The sequence below is a fragment of the Dendrobates tinctorius genome, unplaced genomic scaffold, assembly GCF_039654945.1.
Source record: "Dendrobates tinctorius isolate UK_male_01 unplaced genomic scaffold, ASM3965494v1 ptg000245l, whole genome shotgun sequence".
Classification (NCBI taxonomy): domain Eukaryota; kingdom Metazoa; phylum Chordata; class Amphibia; order Anura; family Dendrobatidae; genus Dendrobates; species Dendrobates tinctorius.
The window spans coordinates 3,371,938-3,394,603 of NW_027361912.1; the positions used below are offsets into that span (position 1 = coordinate 3,371,938).

Here is a 22,666-nt window from a genome sequence, read left to right on the forward strand (position 1 = left end):
TAGAAAATAGGGCCTCCCGAGTCTTGACGGCAACATAATAATTGCCCAAACAAATTTGAGTAGTAAACGTGGAGAACAGCTTTCGCAACATTATTAGCCCTAATGATTTTGAATAGCAAATGGGGCCTCCTGGCTGCACCATAATATTAGCCATAACAATTTTGATTAGAAAAAGGGTCCTCATGAGTTCTGACTGCAACGCAATAATAGCCTAAACGATTTTGAGTAAGAAATGTGAACTATGGACTGCACAACACTCTTAGTCCTAATTATTTTGATTAGCAAATGGGACCTCCTGGATGCATTCCAATATTAGCACAAAAGATTTTGATTAGCAATTGAGACCTTCTGAGTCCTGACAGCAACACAGTTTTAGCCCAAACATTTTTCAGTAGGAAATATGGACTTCTGCCTGCACAACACTATTAGCACAAACTAGTTAGATGCTGGAAGATCGATTTCACACAGGACAGCATCCTAAGTACAGTATATGACAAGTTAACTTGTAGAGGTCTCTCTGCGCTGTTACACTGAGAAAATGGCACTGAGAAAATGGCACCAGCTAAATATGTCTGCTTTTAAAATGAAGAGGGACATGTGACTTCAGCAGTCAATGACAGAAGCCCTTGTGTCTGGATGTTGTGGATGGTTTCTGTGCCATAATTGGCTGCCAGAATGTAGACACATTAAGTTAATAAAAAAAAATTACACTCTGCCGCTACTCTGACCTATACACACGCCTTCCCCACAGAAAACTCGCTCCCCCAACTTATCATACAGAATTACTATCCTAGCCAAAGTCATAACTAGAGTTGAGCGAAACGGGTCGAAAAAATTCAAAAGTCGCCGACTTTTGGCAAAGTCGGGTTTCATGAAACGAAACCCGACCCTAGGATGAGGTCGGCCACGAGGTCGGCGACTTACGCGCCAAAGTCACATTTCAAAAGTTTGTTTTGCTCTCTTTTTCAGCCAATCAGGATCCACGGACACTGTGGGCAACGTGATGACATAGGCACGGGTCACCACCATCTTTCAGAAGGGCATGCAAGTGATTGGCTTGCTTTGGTGGGCGTCACAGGGGGTATAAAAGGGCGTGCACGCCGACCGCCATCTTACTTCTGCCGATCTTAGTATAGGGAGAGGTTGCTGCTGATTCTGTAGGGAGAGCGTTAGGCAGGGAAGAAGACAAAAAAACTGTTTCTGCTGCTAGCGATTTGGCCTGCACAACACACAAGTCACTGTGTGTGCAGTGCAAGGGGAGGCTATATTGTGGTGTATCAGTGGTGTTGGTTGTTGGGCTGCCTTTTAAGGCTTCCTGACACGCTGGCATTGCTGTTTACCCACTGCTCCGCAAACTGCTTTTTTAAAAGCAATCCAATCTCCCTTATCCTCTCGTCACTTTGGTCACAGGCAGCTGTGCCATCGAGCGTGTCACATAGCGCTCAGATATCAGTGGGCCGCACACAATCCACAAGTGTCCACTGTCCACAAGTGTACGCAGAGATTCAAAATCTCCATTATCCTCTCGTCACTTTGGTCACAGGCAGCTGTGCCATCGAGCGTGTCACATAGCGCTCAGATATCAGTGGGCCGCACACAATCCACAAGTGTCCAGTGTCCAAAAGTGTACGCAGAGATTCAAAATCTCCATTATCCTCTCGTCACTTTGGTCACAGGCAGCTGTGCCATCGAGCGTGTCACATAGCGCTCAGATATCAGTGGGCCGCACACAATCCACAAGTGTCCAGTGTCCAAAAGTGTACGCAGAGATTCAAAATCTCCATTATCCTCTCGTCACTTTGGTCACAGGCAGCTGTGCCATCGAGCGTGTCACATAGCGCTCAGATATCAGTGGGCCGCACACAATCCACAAGTGTCCAGTGTCCAAAAGTGTACGCAGAGATTCAAAATCTCCATTATCCTCTCGTCACTTTGGTCACAGGCAGCTGTGCCATCGAGCGTGTCACATAGCGCTCAGATATCAGTGGGCCGCACACAATCCACAAGTGTCCAGTGTCCAAAAGTGTACGCAGAGATTCAAAATCTCCATTATCCTCTCGTCACTTTGGTCACAGGCAGCTGTGCCATCGAGCGTGTCACATAGCGCTCAGATATCAGTGGGCCGCACACAATCCACAAGTGTCCACTGTCCACAAGTGTACGCAGAGATTCAAAATCTCCATTATCCTCTCGTCACTTTGGTCACAGGCAGCTGTGCCATCGAGCGTGTCACATAGCGCTCAGATATCAGTGGGCTGCACACAATCCACAAGTGTCCAGTGTCCAAAAGTGTACGCAGAGATTCAAAATCTCCATTATCCTCTCGTCACTTTGGTCACAGGCAGCTGTGCCATCGAGCGTGTCACATAGCGCTCAGATATCAGTGGGCCTCACACCATCCACAAGTGTCCACTGTCCACAAGTGTACGCAGAGATTCAAAATCTCCATTATCCTCTCGTCACTTTGGTCACAGGCAGCTGTGCCATCGAGCGTGTCACATAGCGCTCAGATATCAGTGGGCCGCACACAATCCACAAGTGTCCACTGTCCACAAGTGTACGCAGAGATTCAAAATCTCCATTATCCTCTCGTCACTTTGGTCACAGGCAGCTGTGCCATCGAGCGTGTCACATAGCGCTCAGATATCAGTGGGCCGCACACAATCCACAAGTGTCCAGTGTCCAAAAGTGTACGCAGAGATTCAAAATCTCCATTATCCTCTCGTCACTTTGGTCACAGGCAGCTGTGCCATCGAGCGTGTCACATAGCGCTCAGATATCAGTGGGCCGCACACAATCCACAAGTGTCCACTGTCCACAAGTGTACGCAGAGATTCAAAATCTCCATTATCCTCTCGTCACTTTGGTCACAGGCAGCTGTGCCATCGAGCGTGTCACATAGCGCTCAGATATCAGTGGGCCGCACACAATCCACAAGTGTCCAGTGTCCAAAAGTGTACGCAGAGATTCAAAATCTCCATTATCCTCTCGTCACTTTGGTCACAGGCAGCTGTGCCATCGAGCGTGTAACATAGCGCTCAGATATCAGTGGGCTGCACACAATCCACAAGTGTCCAGTGTCCAAAAGTGTACGCAGAGATTCAAAATCTCCATTATCCTCTCGTCACTTTGGTCACAGGCAGCTGTGCCATCGAGCGTGTCACATAGCGCTCAGATATCAGTGGGCCGCACACAATCCACAAGTGTCCACTGTCCAAAAGTGTACGCAGAGATTCAAAATCTCCATTATCCTCTCGTCACTTTGGTCACAGGCAGCTGTGCCATCGAGCGTGTCACATAGCGCTCAGATATCAGTGGGCCGCACACAATCCACAAGTGTCCACTGTCCACAAGTGTACGCAGAGATTCAAAATCTCCATTATCCTCTCGTCACTTTGGTCACAGGCAGCTGTGCCATCGAGCGTGTCACATAGCGCTCAGATATCAGTGGGCCGCACACAATCCACAAGTGTCCACTGTCCACAAGTGTACGCAGAGATTCAAAATCTCCATTATCCTCTCGTCACTTTGGTCACAGGCAGCTGTGCCATCGAGCGTGTCACATAGCGCTCAGATATCAGTGGGCCGCACACAATCCACAAGTGTCCACTGTCCACAAGTGCACGCAGAGATTCAAAATCTCCATTATCCTCTCGTCACTTTGGTCACAGGCAGCTGTGCCATCAAGCGTGTCACATAGCGCTCAGATATCAATGGGCCGCACACAATCCACAAGTGTCCAGTGTCCAAAAGTGTACGCAGAGATTCAAAATCTCCATTATCCTCTCGTCACTTTGGTCACAGGCAGCTGTGCCATCGAGCGTGTCACATAGCGCTCAGATATCAGTGGGCCGCACACAATCCACAAGTGTCCAGTGTCCAAAAGTGTACGCAGAGATTCAAAATCTCCATTATCCTCTCGTCACTTTGGTCACAGGCAGCTGTGCCATCGAGCGTGTCACATAGCGCTCAGATATCAGTGGGCCGCACACAATCCACAAGTGTCCACTGTCCACAAGTGCACGCAGAGATTCAAAATCTCCATTATCCTCTCGTCACTTTGGTCACAGGCAGCTGTGCCATCGAGCGTGTCACATAGCGCTCAGATATCAATGGGCCGCACACAATCCACAAGTGTCCAGTGTCCAAAAGTGTACGCAGAGATTCAAAATCTCCATTATCCTCTCGTCACTTTGGTCACAGGCAGCTGTGCCATCGAGCGTGTCACATAGCGCTCAGATATCAGTGGGCCGCACACAATCCACAAGTGTCCACTGTCCACAAGTGTACGCAGAGATTCAAAATCTCCATTATCCTCTCGTCACTTTGGTCACAGGCAGCTGTGCCATCGAGCGTGTCACATAGCGCTCAGATATCAGTGGGCCGCACACAATCCACAAGTGTCCAGTGTCCAAAAGTGTACGCAGAGATTCAAAATCTCCATTATCCTCTCGTCACTTTGGTCACAGGCAGCTGTGCCATCGAGCGTGTAACATAGCGCTCAGATATCAGTGGGCTGCACACAATCCACAAGTGTCCAGTGTCCAAAAGTGTACGCAGAGATTCAAAATCTCCATTATCCTCTCGTCACTTTGGTCACAGGCAGCTGTGCCATCGAGCGTGTCACATAGCGCTCAGATATCAGTGGGCCGCACACAATCCACAAGTGTCCAGTGTCCAAAAGTGTACGCAGAGATTCAAAATCTCCATTATCCTCTCGTCACTTTGGTCACAGGCAGCTGTGCCATCGAGCGTGTCACATAGCGCTCAGATATCAGTGGGCCGCACACAATCCACAAGTGTCCACTGTCCACAAGTGTACGCAGAGATTCAAAATCTCCATTATCCTCTCGTCACTTTGGTCACAGGCAGCTGTGCCATCGAGCGTGTCACATAGCGCTCAGATATCAGTGGGCCGCACACAATCCACAAGTGTCCACTGTCCAAAAGTGTACGCAGAGATTCAAAATCTCCATTATCCTCTCGTCACTTTGGTCACAGGCAGCTGTGCCATCGAGCGTGTCACATAGCGCTCAGATATCAGTGGGCCGCACACAATCCACAAGTGTCCACTGTCCACAAGTGTACGCAGAGATTCAAAATCTCCATTATCCTCTCGTCACTTTGGTCACAGGCAGCTGTGCCATCGAGCGTGTCACATAGCGCTCAGATATCAGTGGGCCGCACACAATCCACAAGTGTCCACTGTCCACAAGTGTACGCAGAGATTCAAAATCTCCATTATCCTCTCGTCACTTTGGTCACAGGCAGCTGTGCCATCGAGCGTGTCACATAGCGCTCAGATATCAGTGGGCCGCACACAATCCACAAGTGTCCACTGTCCACAAGTGCACGCAGAGATTCAAAATCTCCATTATCCTCTCGTCACTTTGGTCACAGGCAGCTGTGCCATCAAGCGTGTCACATAGCGCTCAGATATCAATGGGCCGCACACAATCCACAAGTGTCCAGTGTCCAAAAGTGTACGCAGAGATTCAAAATCTCCATTATCCTCTCGTCACTTTGGTCACAGGCAGCTGTGCCATCGAGCGTGTCACATAGCGCTCAGATATCAGTGGGCCGCACACAATCCACAAGAGTCCAGTGTCCAAAAGTGTACGCAGAGATTCAAAATCTCCATTATCCTCTCGTCACTTTGGTCACAGGCAGCTGTGCCATCGAGCGTGTCACATAGCGCTCAGATATCAGTGGGCCGCACACAATCCACAAGTGTCCACTGTCCACAAGTGCACGCAGAGATTCAAAATCTCCATTATCCTCTCGTCACTTTGGTCACAGGCAGCTGTGCCATCGAGCGTGTCACATAGCGCTCAGATATCAATGGGCCGCACACAATCCACAAGTGTCCACTGTCCAAAAGTGTACGCAGAGATTCAAAATCTCCATTATCCTCTCGTCACTTTGGTCACAGGCAGCTGTGCCATCGAGCGTGTCACATAGCGCTCAGATATCAGTGGGCCGCACACAATCCACAAGTGTCCACTGTCCACAAGTGTACGCAGAGATTCAAAATCTCCATTATCCTCTCGTCACTTTGGTCACAGGCAGCTGTGCCATCGAGCGTGTCACATAGCGCTCAGATATCAGTGGGCCGCACACAATCCACAAGTGTCCACTGTCCACAAGTGTTTGCAGAAATTCTAAAACTCCCCTGTCCTATAGACACCTTGTACCTTGTTTTACATTACTATATAGTTTGTTGGATTTTGTCTACATTTCTACCAAAAATGAGGAAGGCTGGTGGAAGAGGCCGTGGAATTGGGCGGGGGTTGGCAGCTGGTAATGATGGTGTTGGTGGTGGATCTGATGGTAGTGGCAAGAGCAAAATAGGACCGAATGCAGGAGGTGCTGACCCTGCGTCATCGTCTGGCTACATAAAGCCTCGAACGCTTAGTTTTCTAGGAGTTGGCAAACCGCTTTTAAAGGCAGAGCATCAGGAAAAAGTTTTGTCTTACATTGCTGACTCAGCCTCCAGCTCTATCGCCTCCTCTTCTTCAGTTGTAAAAAGTAAAAGCACTGAGTCGTCATTGGAGGCTCATGTTCATGAACCACACCTTTCCTTGTGTCCTTCACCCCAACCAAGATTGAAGAATGATGCAGGCCATACTACTGATTACTCCATGGAGCTGTTTTCACATACCATGCCTGGATTATCAAGTCAAATGGTGAATTACCCAGGCCAAGATGAATCTGACATGGAGTGCACTGATGCACAGCCGCTGATGGATGATTCTGCTGGTACATTCACTCAGAGCACTACATAGTCCTCGAAGTGTACAGAGCCAGATTTTGACCCTGATGAGACTCAGGTGCCCCTTCCCGCACACTATACCACCATACACGGTGACACAGAGAAAGGTGCACATGACATAGAAGAGGAGGTGATGGATGACCCAGTTGTTGACCCAGATTGGCATCCATTGGGGGAAGAGGGTGCTGCTTCCAATAGCTCAGATGAGGAGCATCCACAGCAGACATCGACATCGCAACAGCTGTTATCTGGCAGGCCCGGAGCACTCCAAAGACAGGTTCCAAACATCAAAAGAGTTGCTGGACAGCTTGTCCAGAGGGTCAAAAGATCACAGCGTGCTAGGCCGCAAAATGTCTGCCAAAGTAGGAAGAGTGCAGTGTGGCACTTTTTTGAACAAAATCCTCATGATCAGGCCAAGGTTATCTGTAAGAAGTGCGCAAAGACCTTTAGCCGAGGGAAAAATCTGAAAAATTTGAATACCAGTTGCATGCTTAGACATTTAACCAGCATGCACTTGCAAGCGTGGACACAACACCAAACCTCAAGTGCCACATGTGCAACTGATCACAACGTAGGTAGTCAGCAACGCTACATTGTTTCCCCCACTGTAAGCCCACCGGTTAGCACAGCAGCAAATGTTGAGGTGTCGTTGCAAGGCCACAGCAGTCAGGGAATCCCACTATTATATCAACGAAAGACTGATTCTAGGCCATCAGAAAGAACACCAACTCCATCACCATCATCAACCCTCTCTCAGTCCGCCCTGTCCACCGCTACTTCCACCATATGCAGCTCTCAAGTCCAGCTCTCCCTCCCAGACACTATGAGTAGGTCAAGAAAGTACTCAGTCTCTCATCCGCGTACACTGGGTTTGAACGCCCACATTGCCAAACTAATCTCGTTTGAGATGATGCCCTTTCGGTTGGTGGAAAGCACAGCTTTCCGCGAACTCATGGCCTATGCAGTACCACGCTATGACCTACCCAGTCGCCACTTCTTCTCTCGCAAAGCCATCCCAGCCCTCCACCATCATGTGAAAGACCGCATTGTCCATGCACTCAAGCAGTCAGTGAGCGGAAAGGTGCACCTCACAACTGATGCATGGTCCAGTCGGCATGGCCAGGGCCGTTACGTGTCCATCACTGCGCACTGGGTTAATGTGGTGGATGCAGGGTCCACAGGGGACAGCGGTGGTGGGACAGTGCTGCCTAGCCCACGGTATAGGAAACAGTTGGCTGTAGGCGTTCGACCCTCCTCCTCCTCCTCCTCCTCCAGAAGCGACAGCTCGTCCACAGAGCGCAGTCGTACGGGCACTCCATCTGCAGCTGCCACTGTTGCACACGATGTGTCCCCCTATCGAGCAGCTAGTGGAAAGCGTCAGCAGGCTGTGTTGCAGATGATGTGTTTGGGCGACAGACACACCGCCGAGGTGCTGGCCGAGTACTTGAAGCGACAAACTGAGTCATGGCTGGGCAGTGTACATCTTGAGGCAGGCAAGGTAGTTAGTGATAACGGCCGTAATTTTGTGGCAGCCATAGCCCTTTCAAAACTCAGCCACATACCTTGCTTGGCTCACACCTTGAACCTGGTGGTGCAGTGCTTCCTCAAAAATTATCCGGAGTTAACAGCCCTGCTCCAGAAGGTGCGAAGACTGTGCGCGCACATCCGCCGGTCGCCTGTACACTCCGTTCGTATGCAGAAGCTGCAGCGATTGCTCCACCTTCCCAACCACCGCCTCATTATCGACATTGCAACAAGGTGGAACTCCACCCTGCACATGGTGGAGCGGCTGTGCGAGCAGAGGCAGGCCATAATGCATTTGTGGGAGGATACACGGCCAGGCACTTTGAGAGCAGACATGGAGTTGACAGGCGTGCAGTGGTCGAAGCTGAAAGACCTTTGTAAAGTCCTTCAGTGTTTTGAGGAATGCACACGGCTGGTAAGCGCAGACGACGCCATCCTAAGCATGAGCATCCCACTTATGCATCTGCTCATGCAAACTTTGACGCACCTTAAGGAGCAGGCGTCTGCAGCCAATGTTGATGAGGAGGAAGAGGAGGAGGGAATCCTTGATGACATTCAGCCATTGTCTGCTCAGGGACCTCTCCTGGACGAGGTGGAGGAAGAAGAGGAGGAGGAGGAGGAGGATGATGGGGATGATTACTTAGGGGAGGAGGATGCATCTCGTGTGGCAAGTGAAAATGTTGGCGTGGCAAGGTCTGGTACAGGGTTTGTGCGTGACTGGAGGGATGTGGATTTGCCAGAAAGTGCTCCTCCACCCAGCACTCGCAGTGTATCATTGACACCGGGAACATTGGCCCACATGTCAGATTATGCCTTGCGGATCCTAAAAAGGGACCCCCGCATTGCCAAAATGATGAACGATGACGACTACTGGTTGGCCAGCATCCTGGATCCACGCTATAAAGGCAAATTACAAAACATCATGCCACTGGAGAACCTTGACCTAATATTGGCTAATAGACAAGCAACTCTGGTAAATCGGTTGCTTGAGGCATTCCCAGCACACAGCAGCGGTGATGGTTCTCACATGAGCCGTACGGGCCGGGGGCAGCTTGGCAGAGGTGTTCGTGGTGCACACAGCAGAAGTGGCGTTGGAGACAGGGGTTTCATGACAATGTTGTGGACTGATTTTTCAAATACCGCTCACACAACTGGTAATACTGCATCGATGGAAAGTGACAGGAGACAGCAGTTGTCAACTATGGTTACAAACTACTTTTCCTCCCATATCGATGTTCTCCCACACAGGTCATTCCCCTTTGACTATTGGGCCGCTAAACTGGACACCTGGCCTGAATTGGCACAATATGCCTTACAGGAGCTCGCTTGCCCAGCTGCAAGTGTGCTATCGGAAAGAGTCTTCAGTGCAGCTGGATCAATCCTGACAGAAAAAAGGACCCGTCTGTCAACCCAAAATGTGGATGATCTAACCTTCATTAAAATGAACCACGCATGGGTTTCCAAGGATTTTGTCCCACCTTCCCCTGATGACACATAGGGTGACAGAAAAATGGCTTGCTTTGGTCCACCTCTTCCTGGTACTTCACCTATTTCGCCTTTTGCATCAGTTGAATGTCCAACATCAACATATGCCACTTATACTGTAGCATTATGTGGAGCTCATCATATACTGTTTCAAACATTATATGGGACCAATGATTTTGTATGGAGAAATAGATGGGCCTCGTCATGAGATGTAAAAAGTGAGGTATTTTTCATTGTACTATACCGCTATTTCTCTGCCGTATCGGAGCATGATGAGTTGTGGTATGTGTTAAAGGGGCGCTCTTTCGCCCAGGGCACATGAAAACCTGCAGCCAGCCCTCCCCCCCACAAATTTAGCCAAATAACCCCCATTTTTCAGTGCGTAACTTGTATTATGAAGTTAATTAAGGTTGACAAGCTTAAGTAAGAAGAATTGATGCTTTTTGCATTCAAATGGGCACTGTAGGTGTGTTTCCTGTCCTCCTCTCACTGCCGACTTTTATTCCCCATTGACTTACATTGGGTTTCGTGTTTCGGGACGACCCCGACTTTTCCCTATAATCGGGCGATCTTGCTCGACCCGACTTTTGGAAAAGTCGGGTTTCACGAAACGAAACGCGACCCTAAAAAAGCAAAAGTCGCTCAACTCTAGTCATAACAAAAGCATTAGTGGAAAAGCAATTACTTACGGTACCGTGAACTAATTTCGTCGACTTTGAGAAAAAATAAACGAGAAACCGAACACTAATCCGAATATGCTACGTTCATGCCAAATTTGAGATTGGCCAACATTTTCCAAACTAGTTCACTCATCTCTAGTGGGGATGCAACACCGGAAGAAAAAGTAATGGCTAAGGACCGAGTACTGATGGTCGGCTGCCACCATAAGTCATCTGACATCCTCCATGTCAACAAATCTAAATGTAAATATTTTCATTGGAAGTAGTCTGGAAATGTGACTGTTCAAAATGTTGGCCTTTTGATGGCTGTAAACATTCTCTTTTGTTCCATGGCCTGGGGTAGAAATAGCATAACGCTGTGCTCGGGCAATGATTTGGAAGTGCCTGATGATGGTGAGTCAGAATGTGCAAGGACAGGTACTAGAAGGGAGGCATCTTCTCCAGTGTCATGGATAGGGGATTGTGAAGCACCTAGCACACGGGAAGACAGTGGCATTACCCACTGGCAACAATCGTGGACCTAGGCTTTCAGCTCACTGAGAAAGTTGCTTAGATGACATGTGCCTGATCTTGATGGTGGTGCTTAGGTTCTTAGCGGTCAGTCCCCTGCTGATCTTGACATGGCACAGTTTGCAAATGACCATTTTTTTTTGTCTCAGAACTCTCTTGAAAAAAGTCCTAGACTGAGGAACACTGTAATGTTAAGTAAATTGTTAGGGCAAGACTAGCCTGCTGTTGTTTTTATCACATGGTGCCAGCGGTGGGATAACTAAGATAAGCCCCCCTGCGCCTGTGATAGCCATGTGTCGGCAATGCATCACATCCCTCCGTCCGTGACATACCGGTGTCAGCGGTGGGTCTGTGACATATTGGTGGCAGCGGTGGGATAATCATAGCGCATTAGTGATCTGGTTTGAGCAATCATTCCTCTCACAAAAAACCTGCATGGTTCCCGTGGGGATCCTGCGTCATAGGTTTTGGAGAACAGACTCAGTGTTTACTAGCCCTGAGACAACTGTGTGTACTTGCAAGTATTGCCTCCTTCTCTTTGTTTTTCTATTCTATCTTTTATTTGGCAATCATGGCTACGCGGGGAGAATCCTATTATAAGCAGCTTAATAAGGACACCCTGAGGGCCCTGTGCACGACAAACCAGAATGATGCCGCCGACAAGACCAAAGCCCAGTTGGTCACGGCTCTAGCGCAATGGGATGAGAGCCAGGGTGCAGTAGGCGCACCGGTGCCTATGGTGCAGCCGTGGAGGTCCAGCTGGTGCAGGTCGGCCTGACTGGTAGCCAGGAAGTCATGGACCGCTATCTGCAAATGGCGCTACAGCAGCTCCCTGCCGAAGACCATGTTGGACATCTGCAGCTGATCCAGCAAGCTCGAGAAGAGCAGAGAGCCGAGCGGGAGGCTGAGAGAGCAGAGATCCAGTCCCAGAGAGCCGAGGCCCAAGCGCAGAGGGCCCATGAACTGGAGGTACTCTAGCGGGGGGAATGCCCCCACAGCCCGGAGCAGTGAGCCCCACAGCACCTAGAGTCCTAAAGGACGGGGACTTGGACACGTTTCTGCGAGCCTTTAAGAAAAACTTGAAAACAGTACCGGCTGGAAAAGGACCAATGGGCCAGGTATCTGACCCCAGGGCTAAAGGGCAAAGCCCTGGAGGTGTTTCCTTCTCTACGGCCAGAAGATGATGACGACTATCATGCCATCAAGCAGGCCCTGATTGCCAAGTACTGGCTGACACAAGAGGAATACCGAAGAAAGAACCGGAACCTCCAACGTGGCGCACACGATAGCTATAGCGATGTGGTGCAAGGACTCAGGACCCACTTTGACCAGTGGATCCATGGACTATCAGTTGATTCCTTTGACCTGCTGAAGGACCTGATGATCAAAGACCAGTTCCTGCATCTCTGCCCAGCTGAGGTCTGACAGTTCATCCTGGAGCGGGAACCATCAAATGCCGACAAAGCCGTGCAGATCGCCGACAACTATGAGGCAAACCAGAAGCCAGAGACATGGAGGCCAGTCACCTCCAGCTAGAGGGGGGGTAAGCCTGCAACCAACCCCAGTGCCCCAGCTAGCCGTCGTTCCGGAGGCCCTGTCCTGTTGCCAAAACCAGACCTACTACTGACAGTTGCCAGTGTTACAACTGCAATTGGACTGGTCATATCAGTGTCACCCGTCCGGAAAGGCAGAAGAACCCCCAAGCCAAGGCCTCTGGGCCCAACGCCTCTGTTCTTTTGGTGGGAGATGTGGTTGGGAGGATTGACGACAATGTTCAACCCGTCCAGGTGGGGGCCCCTTTTGCTGTAGGCCTCAAGGACACCGGGGCTGAACGAACCCTCATCCATCCTGGACTGGCGGCCCCTGAAGAGTTTATTTAGGGGAAAACCCTGACTGTCACCGGGATCGGGGGTACCCGCTGTCCCTTACCAGTGGCCTGGGTATTTCTTGATTGGGGTGCTGGGAGCGGGGTGAGGAAAGTGGGAGTATCCGAGAACCTGCCTACCGATGTTTTATTGGGGAATGACTTGGGAGGATGGTTGCATACTACGTCCCTGACACACCTCCGCAATCTGAAAATAAGGGTGACGTTAATCCTGATGATGATGAAGATGTTGATGATGATGGGAAACTGAATGTGTTACCTCCTAATGCCTTGATGAGTAATGATGCAACTAATAACCATTCTTTCCCCGGGAATGATGCTGATGGTGATGTAAATGTACCAAAGAAAACTGATAACCATTCTTTTCCTAGGGATGGTGCTGATGATGATGATGATGTATCTGTGCCGACTGAACCTGTTAACCATTTCTTTGAAACGGTAGATGTGTCCACAGGTACAGAATTGCTCAGCCCCGTCGCTCTGCGGAGTGAAATGGCTGAGGAACCCCTAACAGGAGCAATCGTCGGTGCTCAAGGAAATGGGGAGGTGCATGGGAACCATGAGAGAGGTGATGCCATGCAACCGACCAGTGCCACCGAGGAAGGTAACTGGCCCATAAGTAGCACTGTTCCTGAAGTGTTGGGGGTGGATGGGGAGGTAGAGCCTATAGCAGCGCCGGCTGGTGGGTCTGTAGAAATCCCCGGGGAAACAGCATACATAGCAGCTGTCACACACAGTCAGAGTGCCCAGATCGCAGTTAACTCCCTGCCTTCTGGACCCTCTCCCGCTACAGGAGATACTGAACCAGAGGTTAACCCAGAGCAGGTTCCATAGGGTCCCAGTGAGGCAGGGACCCTGACGTCACTTCTGGCTGCCTGCAGCCAGGAGTTCCAGGCTACTCTGCACTCAGATGCGAGCCTGGGGAAATAGAGAGACCTCGCCAAGACGCCCACCTCTGAGTCTGATAAGGAGAGGGTTTTCTGGGAACGAGGAAGGTTGTACCGGGAGACAGTACCCGGAGAATCCCAAAAGGATTGGTTGAGGGAAAGAAAGCTGGTCATCCCCTATCAGTTCAGAACTGAGTTGTTGTGGATTGCTCATGAGATTCCACTCGCTGGACACTTGGGGGTCAGCAAAACTAAGGCACAGCTGTCTCAACACTTCTATTGGCCCAAGATGGGGACAGACGTAACAAAATACTGCCGCTCCTGTAACACCTGTCAAAGAGTGGGTAAGGCGGGGCCTGCTCTTAAGGCTCCCCTTATTCCTTTGCCAGTGTTAGAGTAGCCTTTCCAGAGAATCATAGTGGACATTGTAGGCCCGCTGGCCTTCCCCAGCAGCTCTGGAAAGCAATACATTCTCACCATGGTAGACTACGCTACCCGGTACCCAGAGGCAGTAGCTCTGCCTTCAACCAGGGCGGATAAGGTGGCTGATGCACTGGTGACCATCTTTTCAAGGGTAGGATTTCCCAGGGAGATGCTTATCGATCAAGGGACCCAATTCATGTCTCGCCTAATGGAGGCTCTCTGTGAGAAAATGCAGGTGAAGCACCTGGTATCGAGTGCGTATCACCCACAGACCAATAGTTTGTGTGAACGCTTCAACGGTACCCTCAAACAGATGCTCCACGAACGTGAAGCCTGCATCCTACCGGTCTGCAACCTGCCCGAGGATGGGGAGGAAGATCCTCTCCTGGACATGCTGGCCCAAGCCAAGGCCAATGGGTCCATTGAGGACATGGAGGTAAGTGCCTCCTTAACCATACCCCAGCGGTTGCAGTTGTTGGACACCCTGGAACCCTTCTGGGCCGTGTTCACCAACCGACCTTGGAGGACGAAGTTAGCGGTTTATGAGGTGGACACCGGGAATCATGCTCCACTATGGCGAACACCTTATCGGATCTCTGAGGAGGTGCAACAGGTCATGCACCATGAGATCATTGAGATATCACAGCTGGGGGTGATTCGACAGTCAAAAAGCATGTGGGCCTCGCCTGTAGTTCTCGTGCCAAAAAAGGATCGGACCACCCGGTTCTGCGTGGACTACAGGAGGCTCAACGCCATCACAACCTCTGATGTACACCCGATGCCATGCATCAAGGATCTGCTTGAGCGGTTGGCAAAAGCAAGATAAGTATCCATCAGGGATCTGAGTCGGGGATACTGGCAGATTCCCCTGAGCCCTGTGGTGCAGGAGAGATCCGCATTTATCACCCCCTTTGGACTGTACGAGTCCACAGTCATATCCTTCGGCATGAAAAATTCCCCTGACACTTTCCAGCGGATGGTCATCCACCTGCTCCGGGGACTGGAGGAGTACACGCTGGCGTACCTGGATGACATTGCCGTCTTCAGTTCCACCTGGGAGGAACACCTTCAGCATCTCCAGGAGGCCGTGCGCGCCAAAATCAAACTTTTCGGATTTTGGCGCGCACGGCGCACCGTCAAAAGTGCGCAGCGCAGGTCAAAGCGCAACTAGCGCACGGCCTGCGCACGATCTGCGCACCCTATGCTAAAGATAGGGTGCGCCGATCGCAGGCGCCGCTGTGCGCTAGGAGGCGGCGCTACAAGCAAGGGGCGGGCACGCCGGGCAGAGAGCCGGCTCGGGGGCGGAGCTACCCCCGGCCGTGCGTGCGCTTAAAAAGCGCTAATGTGAAACCACCCTAATACTCTATGGATTACTAACTGAATCCCAAAAATCTTGGAATGCTTGACTGAAGTGTTATTTACCCCCAAAATTTTTACAGAAAGCACATCATACTCTATGGATGACTAATTAAATCAAGAAAAAATCTTCAACTCTTTTTTGTAGTGTTATATACCACTGAAATTTAACAGAAAGCACGTAATTCTCCATGGATGACAACATAGTAATTTTTTTCACTGAAAAAAAAAATAATTTGGTCACAGGCTTCATCTTAATATTACTCAGTGGATCCCAAACCCCAGAGGGCTATTATAATATTTTATAAGCTGGCGTTTTCATGTTTCACTAGATGAGCGGGGATAGTAATATTAAGGTAAGTGCATTGCATTAAACCTCATCACATCACATGAGTTATCATTATTAAATAATGGTTCCTTTAAACTTCAAGAAAGACAATGCATTTTTCTAAATTCTTTTTCATTAACACAATAACGGAAAACACCGATGGCACCTGTACTGTTTTTTTACATACGTGTTTTATACGGACGCGTTGAGGAAATTTAAGACTGTCTAAAGGCTGAAAGCCATAAGTCTGTCTAAACCTAAGACTATGTTCACAATTTACATTTTTCCAGTATTTTTTTATGTGTTTTTATATTTAAATTATGAGCTGTTTTTTACAGGACCAGCAAAAGCTATGAGATTGCAGAAATCTCATGCACACACACATTGCTTTTTTTTTCCTGCCTGAATTGGAAAACTGCACCATGTCGCTTCTTTCAGCATTTTTGCCGCGTTTTTTCACCACAGACAAGAAGAAAGTGCAAAAACTCTGCAAAAAAAATGCAACCGTGTATTTTTGCTGCTTTTTTTGGTAAATTAAATCAACTTTATTAAACATGTATTGCAGACCATTGACACATATAATCTACACCAAAAACATAGCAAAAAAATGCAGAAAAAACGTAGCAAATCCTGCTTTTCATTAGCAGCTTTTACCGTATATTGACAAAAGAGCATTTTTTGGCTGAAGAAAAAAAAAACGGCAAAATAGCAACGTGTGAACATACAGTTGTACTCAAAAGTTTACATACGCCGGCAGAATTTTTGCTTTCTTGGCTTTTTTCAGAGAATATGAATGATAACACCAAAACTTTTTCTCCACTCATGGTTAGTGGTTGGGTGAAGCCATTTATTGTCAAACTACTGTGTTATCTCCTTTTAAATCATAATGACAACCCAAAACATCCAAATGACCCTGATCAAAAGTTTACACACCCTGGTGATTTTGGCTTGATAACGTGCGCAGAAGTTGACACAAATGGGTTGGACTGGCTACTAAAGGTAACATCCTCACCTGTGACCGGTTTGCTTGTAATCAGTGTGTGTGTGTAAAAGGTGAAGTCAATGGGAGGCAAAAACAAATGCATACACAACACCTTCAAACAGGCCCCAAAGCTGCAAAAACACATTAAATTAGGGGCAAACACCAGGAAAGTGGCATCAATTGACCCACAGTACAAATCTTAGAATGTCATTGCTGCAATCAGCCATGTTTGAGGTATCGGGGTCTGGGCCAGCATTTACAGCTTTGACTTGAACTTCAAATTAAGACCAGGTGGGTGACGAATCAGTGCAGTCCTGCATTGCTGGGAGCCCTGATACCACATGCAACATCTCAAGCTGCTTTTATGCTCAGCCACACTCAGGTGGCACAAATATCAGTTTTGTAGACTACTACTGTCAGAAAAATGTAAGGATAGTAACACGGGTAGTTGACTCAAAGTGGGTGGAGGCATGTCAGTCTCAGAGACCTATTGCTACAGGCAACACACATGAAGGAGACTCAACCAGAAGTCTCCACATTTTCAAAAATTAGTGGCAGACACCACAAAAGTGGCATCAATTGCAATATTGTAGAACTAGTATAATGGGATCCGACACTTCTTCCACTACAGCCAGCCTAGTAGATGGAGACTGTAATGGGCAAGGTGGTGGAAGTGGAACCAATGTGCCATAGCGCTCGGAAAGCCTGGAGGGAGGATTAGGGGGCCTACCAAATCAGTCCTCAGATAAGTGTCAGCAGGCAACACCGCGACCCAAGGAGGGACAAGGAGGTGCCATCACGTGCTACTCCAGGACAGACCAACAGAGGGTGGCAGATGACCCCCTAGAGTGAGTAGGCTGATACTGTCCAAAGGAGGGAACAAGAATACAGGCAGGCACTGTAGGGACATTGGAACCACAGGTGAAAATGGGACCAATGAGGAAAAAAAAAGCAATGTCAGGGGTGAATGGACCGGCTGATATACAGATGAGCTCTGGCAGGTGCGGACTGGACCGGCTGAGGATCAGGAGAGCAATGGCAATTGCGGAATGGACCAGGTGTTCAACAGATGAGCACCGGTAGGTGCATGCTGGACTGAGTATTGAACAGATGGGCACTGGCAGATGTGGGATGGACCGGGTATTAGACGTAGGAGCACTGGCAGGTGCAGGCTGGACTGAGTGGTGGCAGAAGAGCTTTGGCAGGTGTGGACTGGACCAGCTGAGGAACAGGAGAGCACTGGCAGGTGTGGACGGGACCGGTTGTTGAATAGATGAGACCTGGCAGGTGCAGACTGGACCGGGTGTTGAAAAGATGGGCCCTGGCAGGTGCAGGCTGAAGTGTCTGTTAGACAGATGAGCACTGGCAAGTGGGGGCAGGACTGGCTGAAGAACAGGAAAGAACTGGCAGGTGCTGACTGAGCCGAGTGTTGAACACATAGGCGCGTTCTGGACTGGGTGTTGGCGAATATTGCAAAATCGGCAATTGCAAACCGAACCAAATATGAAAATATTCACTCATCTCTAGTTATGACATGCTTTTAATTTCACTGTCTTACTGAAAATATTCAGCAACAGGGAAGATTTTATTTCTGTGGAGCTGGTTCCTTCTTCATGCTGTTTCTACTGCGTCCAAGCAAAGACGGTTTTCCATGCTCTGGAACTATTGAGACATTGATGGTGGTGAGCTGTTTTTATTCCTGTCCCATTTGTATTGCATAATATGTAACGAATGAGATTCCATGATATATAATCATTATATCTTATTGAAGACAACATGATTGCCTGTCAGAACGGAAGCTCCAGACATGAATTTCTCATTGCCGCCTTCTCTATGTCTACATGGGGCCAATTTGAGCTTTTTTTTGCAATTTTGATTATTTATTTAATTACCATATTGGGGAATTTGACAATCATTCTTCTTGTATGTTTGGCACCAAAATTACAAACCCCAATGTATTTCTTCCTGTGTAACCTTGCCCTTGTTGATGTCACATCCACTTCTACTTCTGTCCCTCGACTACTTTTTATCACTTGGACCCAGGATCACAGGATCTCTTTTAGTTGCTGTATGACCCAGTTATTTTTCTTTCTTTTATGTGCTGATGGTGAAGTTTTCATGCTGACATCGATGGCCTATGATCGCTATGTGGCGATATGTAAGCCGTTACAATATTTCATAATAATGAGAAAGAATCTATATATCGGAATGGCCACTGCCTGTTGGACACTTGGTGTAATAAATTCTTTATCACACACATTACTGACATCTGTTCTACAATTCTGTTATTCCAATGTAATTAATAATTTCTATTGTGATCTAAATACATTACTTGATCTTTCCACTACTGACACTCACAGCCGGAAAGTCTTCATATTCTTTGAAATTTGTAGTATTATCCTTGTGCAATTTATTCTCACCATTATCTCATACGTCTTTATCTTCTCCGCTATATTGAAGATCCGTTCCTCAGCGGGACGTATGAAAGCTTTCTCCAGCTGCACCTCCCACCTCATCACAGTTATGTTATTCTATGGGCCGAGTATCTTATTGTACATGAAAACTGACTCAGAAGATTCCAAGGATCAGAACTTGCTGCTATCAATGCTCTACATGATTGTGGTCCCAATGTTAAATCCTTTGGTCTACAGTCTCAGAAATAAAGAGGTTTGGGGGGCTATTGTAGTGTTAGCAAATCATAAAAGTTTATAGAGGTTTTCCAGTAATCAGCCTATTAGCTTGCTCTGTCCTAAAATATTAAAAGAAGCAGTCACTCACCCACTGCGGGAGAGGTTTAAGGGAACTTGTCATGTAAAAACGCTATTTTCCTGCAAAAATGGGGTTAATTTACAGGATAATAGTGTTCTGAAGCTGCCAGGTGCCGGCACTGAGAGCCCCACTGCCAGGAGGAAATTAAGTTTATTCCTCCCACCAGCCTCGGGCCTTTAGTCATAGAGGTGATCCAACGCCGCTCCAGTCGCTACTCAGTATATAGTAAGCAGCAGCTGTAATCACGCCCCTGGCACTGATTGACAGCCAGCTCAGTATTAGAGCCGTCTATCAGTCTGTGCAGCGGTGTGGTTTCAGCCATCACTCACTATGCACTGAGTTGTGATTGAAACTGCACCTCTATGATTAAAGGCCCTTAGATACCGGGTAGAATAAAGTTAATTTCCTCCTGACAGCGGAGCTATTAGTGCAGGCACTTTACAGCTTCAAATGCTATTAACCCTGTATGTGTGCTGATGCCCTGAGTGTCAAAACAAATATATGTCTATATGTGAAACCATCTAAAACCATACCCAGTCATTTGCCCAATATATTCAGAAATGTTGCTGATGTATTCTTTAAGTCCGAGTGTGAAAAATCATTCCCACACAGGAATTATGATTGTCCCATTGACCTAGTACCGAACTCCCCAAGGGTAAAATTTATAAAATTTCCGGCCCAAGGCATCAGGCTATGAAGGATTACATACCAGATAGTCTGTAAAAAGGGTTCATCAGACCATCCTCCAGTGGGCACAGGTTTATTTTTCGTTGGTAAAACAGATGGTGGCCTCAGATCTTGTCTTGACCATCAGGAACTTAACTCAATATTGCAAAGAATTAGTATCCTCTGCCACTCATCCCTGATCTCTACAACCAGCAGCGGGGAGCCACTTGGTTTACCAAACTTGATCTCAGTGGTGCGTATATTCTGATCTGTATAATCAATCAATCAATCAAATTTATTATCGCCAAGTACATATTACATATATACAAGGAATTCTTTGTGGCAAAGAGGCAACATAATATATAACAACAGATACAACAAGTAACATCTAACAAGACAGATACAGTATATAGTCTACACATGACGATTTAATTGTTGAACAGAGAGTGGATAGAAGCTGTTCATATGGCGGTTGGTGCTGCATTTGGGGACTCTGAAGCGACGTCCTGAAGGGAGTAGTTGGAATGAGGAGTGTCCCGGGTGAGAGGGATCGGATGAAATTTTCAATGCGTGGGATCGAATACTCTTATCATAAAGATCCTGGATTTTAGGCAGGGGGGACCTATAATTCTCTCTGCTGTTCTGAAAGTCCTTTGTAAGCGGAGTTTGTCATGCGCAGTGGCTCCCCCATACCAGACTATCAGAGAGGAACAAATCACAGATCTGATGACAGCATTAAAGAATAAGATCAGCAGATTCTTAGACAAACCATATCTTTTCAGCTGACGCAGGAAGAACATCCTCTGTTGTGCTTTTCTTATAACAGCATCCACGTTTTTCCCCCATTTAAGATCATGAGAGATGATAACACCAAGGAATTTGGTCTCTGTGACCCTAAGAACCACTTCGTCATGGATGTAGATTGGAAGTATCTCATGTTGATCTTTCCTAAAATCCACAACCATCTCAGCAGTTTTTTTAGTGTTGAGTACAAGATTATTGGCTTTACACCAGTCACATATTCTTTCCACCTCACTCCGATACAAGTCTTCAGCATTTCCCCTGATGAGACCAATCAGTGTCATATCATTGGCAAATTTCAAGATTTTTACTGAGTCTGCTGAAGAGATGCAATCATTCGTATAGAGAGAAAACAGTAATGGGGACAAAACACACCCCTGAGGTGCCCCGATGTTTGTGACCAAGGTGTCCGAAGTGAATGGTCCAACTTTTACACTCTGTATCCTGGCTGTCAGGAAGTTATAAATCCACAAGCATAAGTTGAGAGGGACTCCGAGAGCTACCATTTTCTTATGAAGTAAATTCGGATCAATGGTATTGAACGCTGAGCTAAAGTCCATGAAAAGAATCAAAATGTACTTCAGTGCCAGATTGACAGTGTCGTTTGCCGAACAATTCTCCTTATAGGCAAACTGAAGCGGGTCCCATAGCTTCTGCGTGAATTTTATCAGGTGGGACATCATAATTCTTTCGAAGACTTTCATAGCTACAGATGTGAGTGCTACTGGTCTATGGTCATTCAACTCAGAGGATCCCACTTTCTTGGGGACAGGGATAATTGTGGAATTTTTCCAACACTGAGGTACAACGCACTCTTTCAGTGACACATTGTATATATTTGTCAGTATAGGGGCAAGCTGGGTAGCACATACTTTCAGACACATTGGAGATACACCATCAGGGCCAGGTGCCTTTTTGACCTTAAGTCCCTTCAGGATGCGTATCACCTCTGCCTCGGAGATCACTACTTGGGTGTTGCACAATGAATGATCTTTATATGAACAGACTGAGGAGCTTAGAGATGAATAGCCACTGTGTGTAGAGCTTGCCTCAAATCTGCAGTAGAATTCATTTAACTCTGCTGACAGACTTTTGCTGGGGTTCACTATAGTGGGGTGGCTTTTATAATTGGTGACCTCTCTTAATCCTCTCCATGCAGATCTAGTATCTTTTGATGAGAACCTTTCCTCCAGAATCTTTGCATATTCGTGTTTGGCTAACTTGATCTCTTTAGATAACGAGTTCCTAAGTTTCTTGAATTCAGTAATATCGCCTGCTTTATAAGCCTCCTCTTTTCTCTTATGGATCAACCTGACTTTATTTGTAAACCACGGCTTGTTGTTTCCCCGAAAGTGGACAGATTTGGATGGAATAAACGTGTCTTCACAAAAACGGATATATGAGGACACTGCATCAACCCATTCATCCAGACCCGAGCATGTTTCCTGGAATACCTCCCAGTCTGTGCATTCAAAGCATGCTTGTAGTTGCAATTTTGCCTCCTCAGACCATGTCTTCTTTGTATAAACTGTAGGTTTGGATGTTTTCAACCTTTGCCTGTAGGCTGGAATTAAATGAATTAGACAATGATCTGAAAA

At 47.7% G+C, this 22,666-nt stretch overlaps 1 protein-coding gene across 1 annotated transcript; it reads left to right on the forward strand.

Annotated features, from left to right (window-relative positions):
• Nucleotides 1-18,608: 18,608 nt before the first annotated feature.
• On the forward strand, nt 18,609-19,544 carry LOC141060829 (olfactory receptor 1J4-like). Its single transcript, XM_073557207.1, has one exon. It carries the CDS (start codon nt 18,609-18,611, stop codon nt 19,542-19,544), a length of 936 nt encoding a protein of 311 aa, XP_073413308.1.
• The last annotated feature ends 3,122 nt before the right edge of the window (nt 19,545-22,666 follow it).

Coding starts and splice junctions, on each gene's coding strand:
- LOC141060829 (XM_073557207.1), top strand. CDS start 18,609: ATGATTGCCTGTCAGAACGGAAGCTCCAGACATGAATTTCTCATTGCC.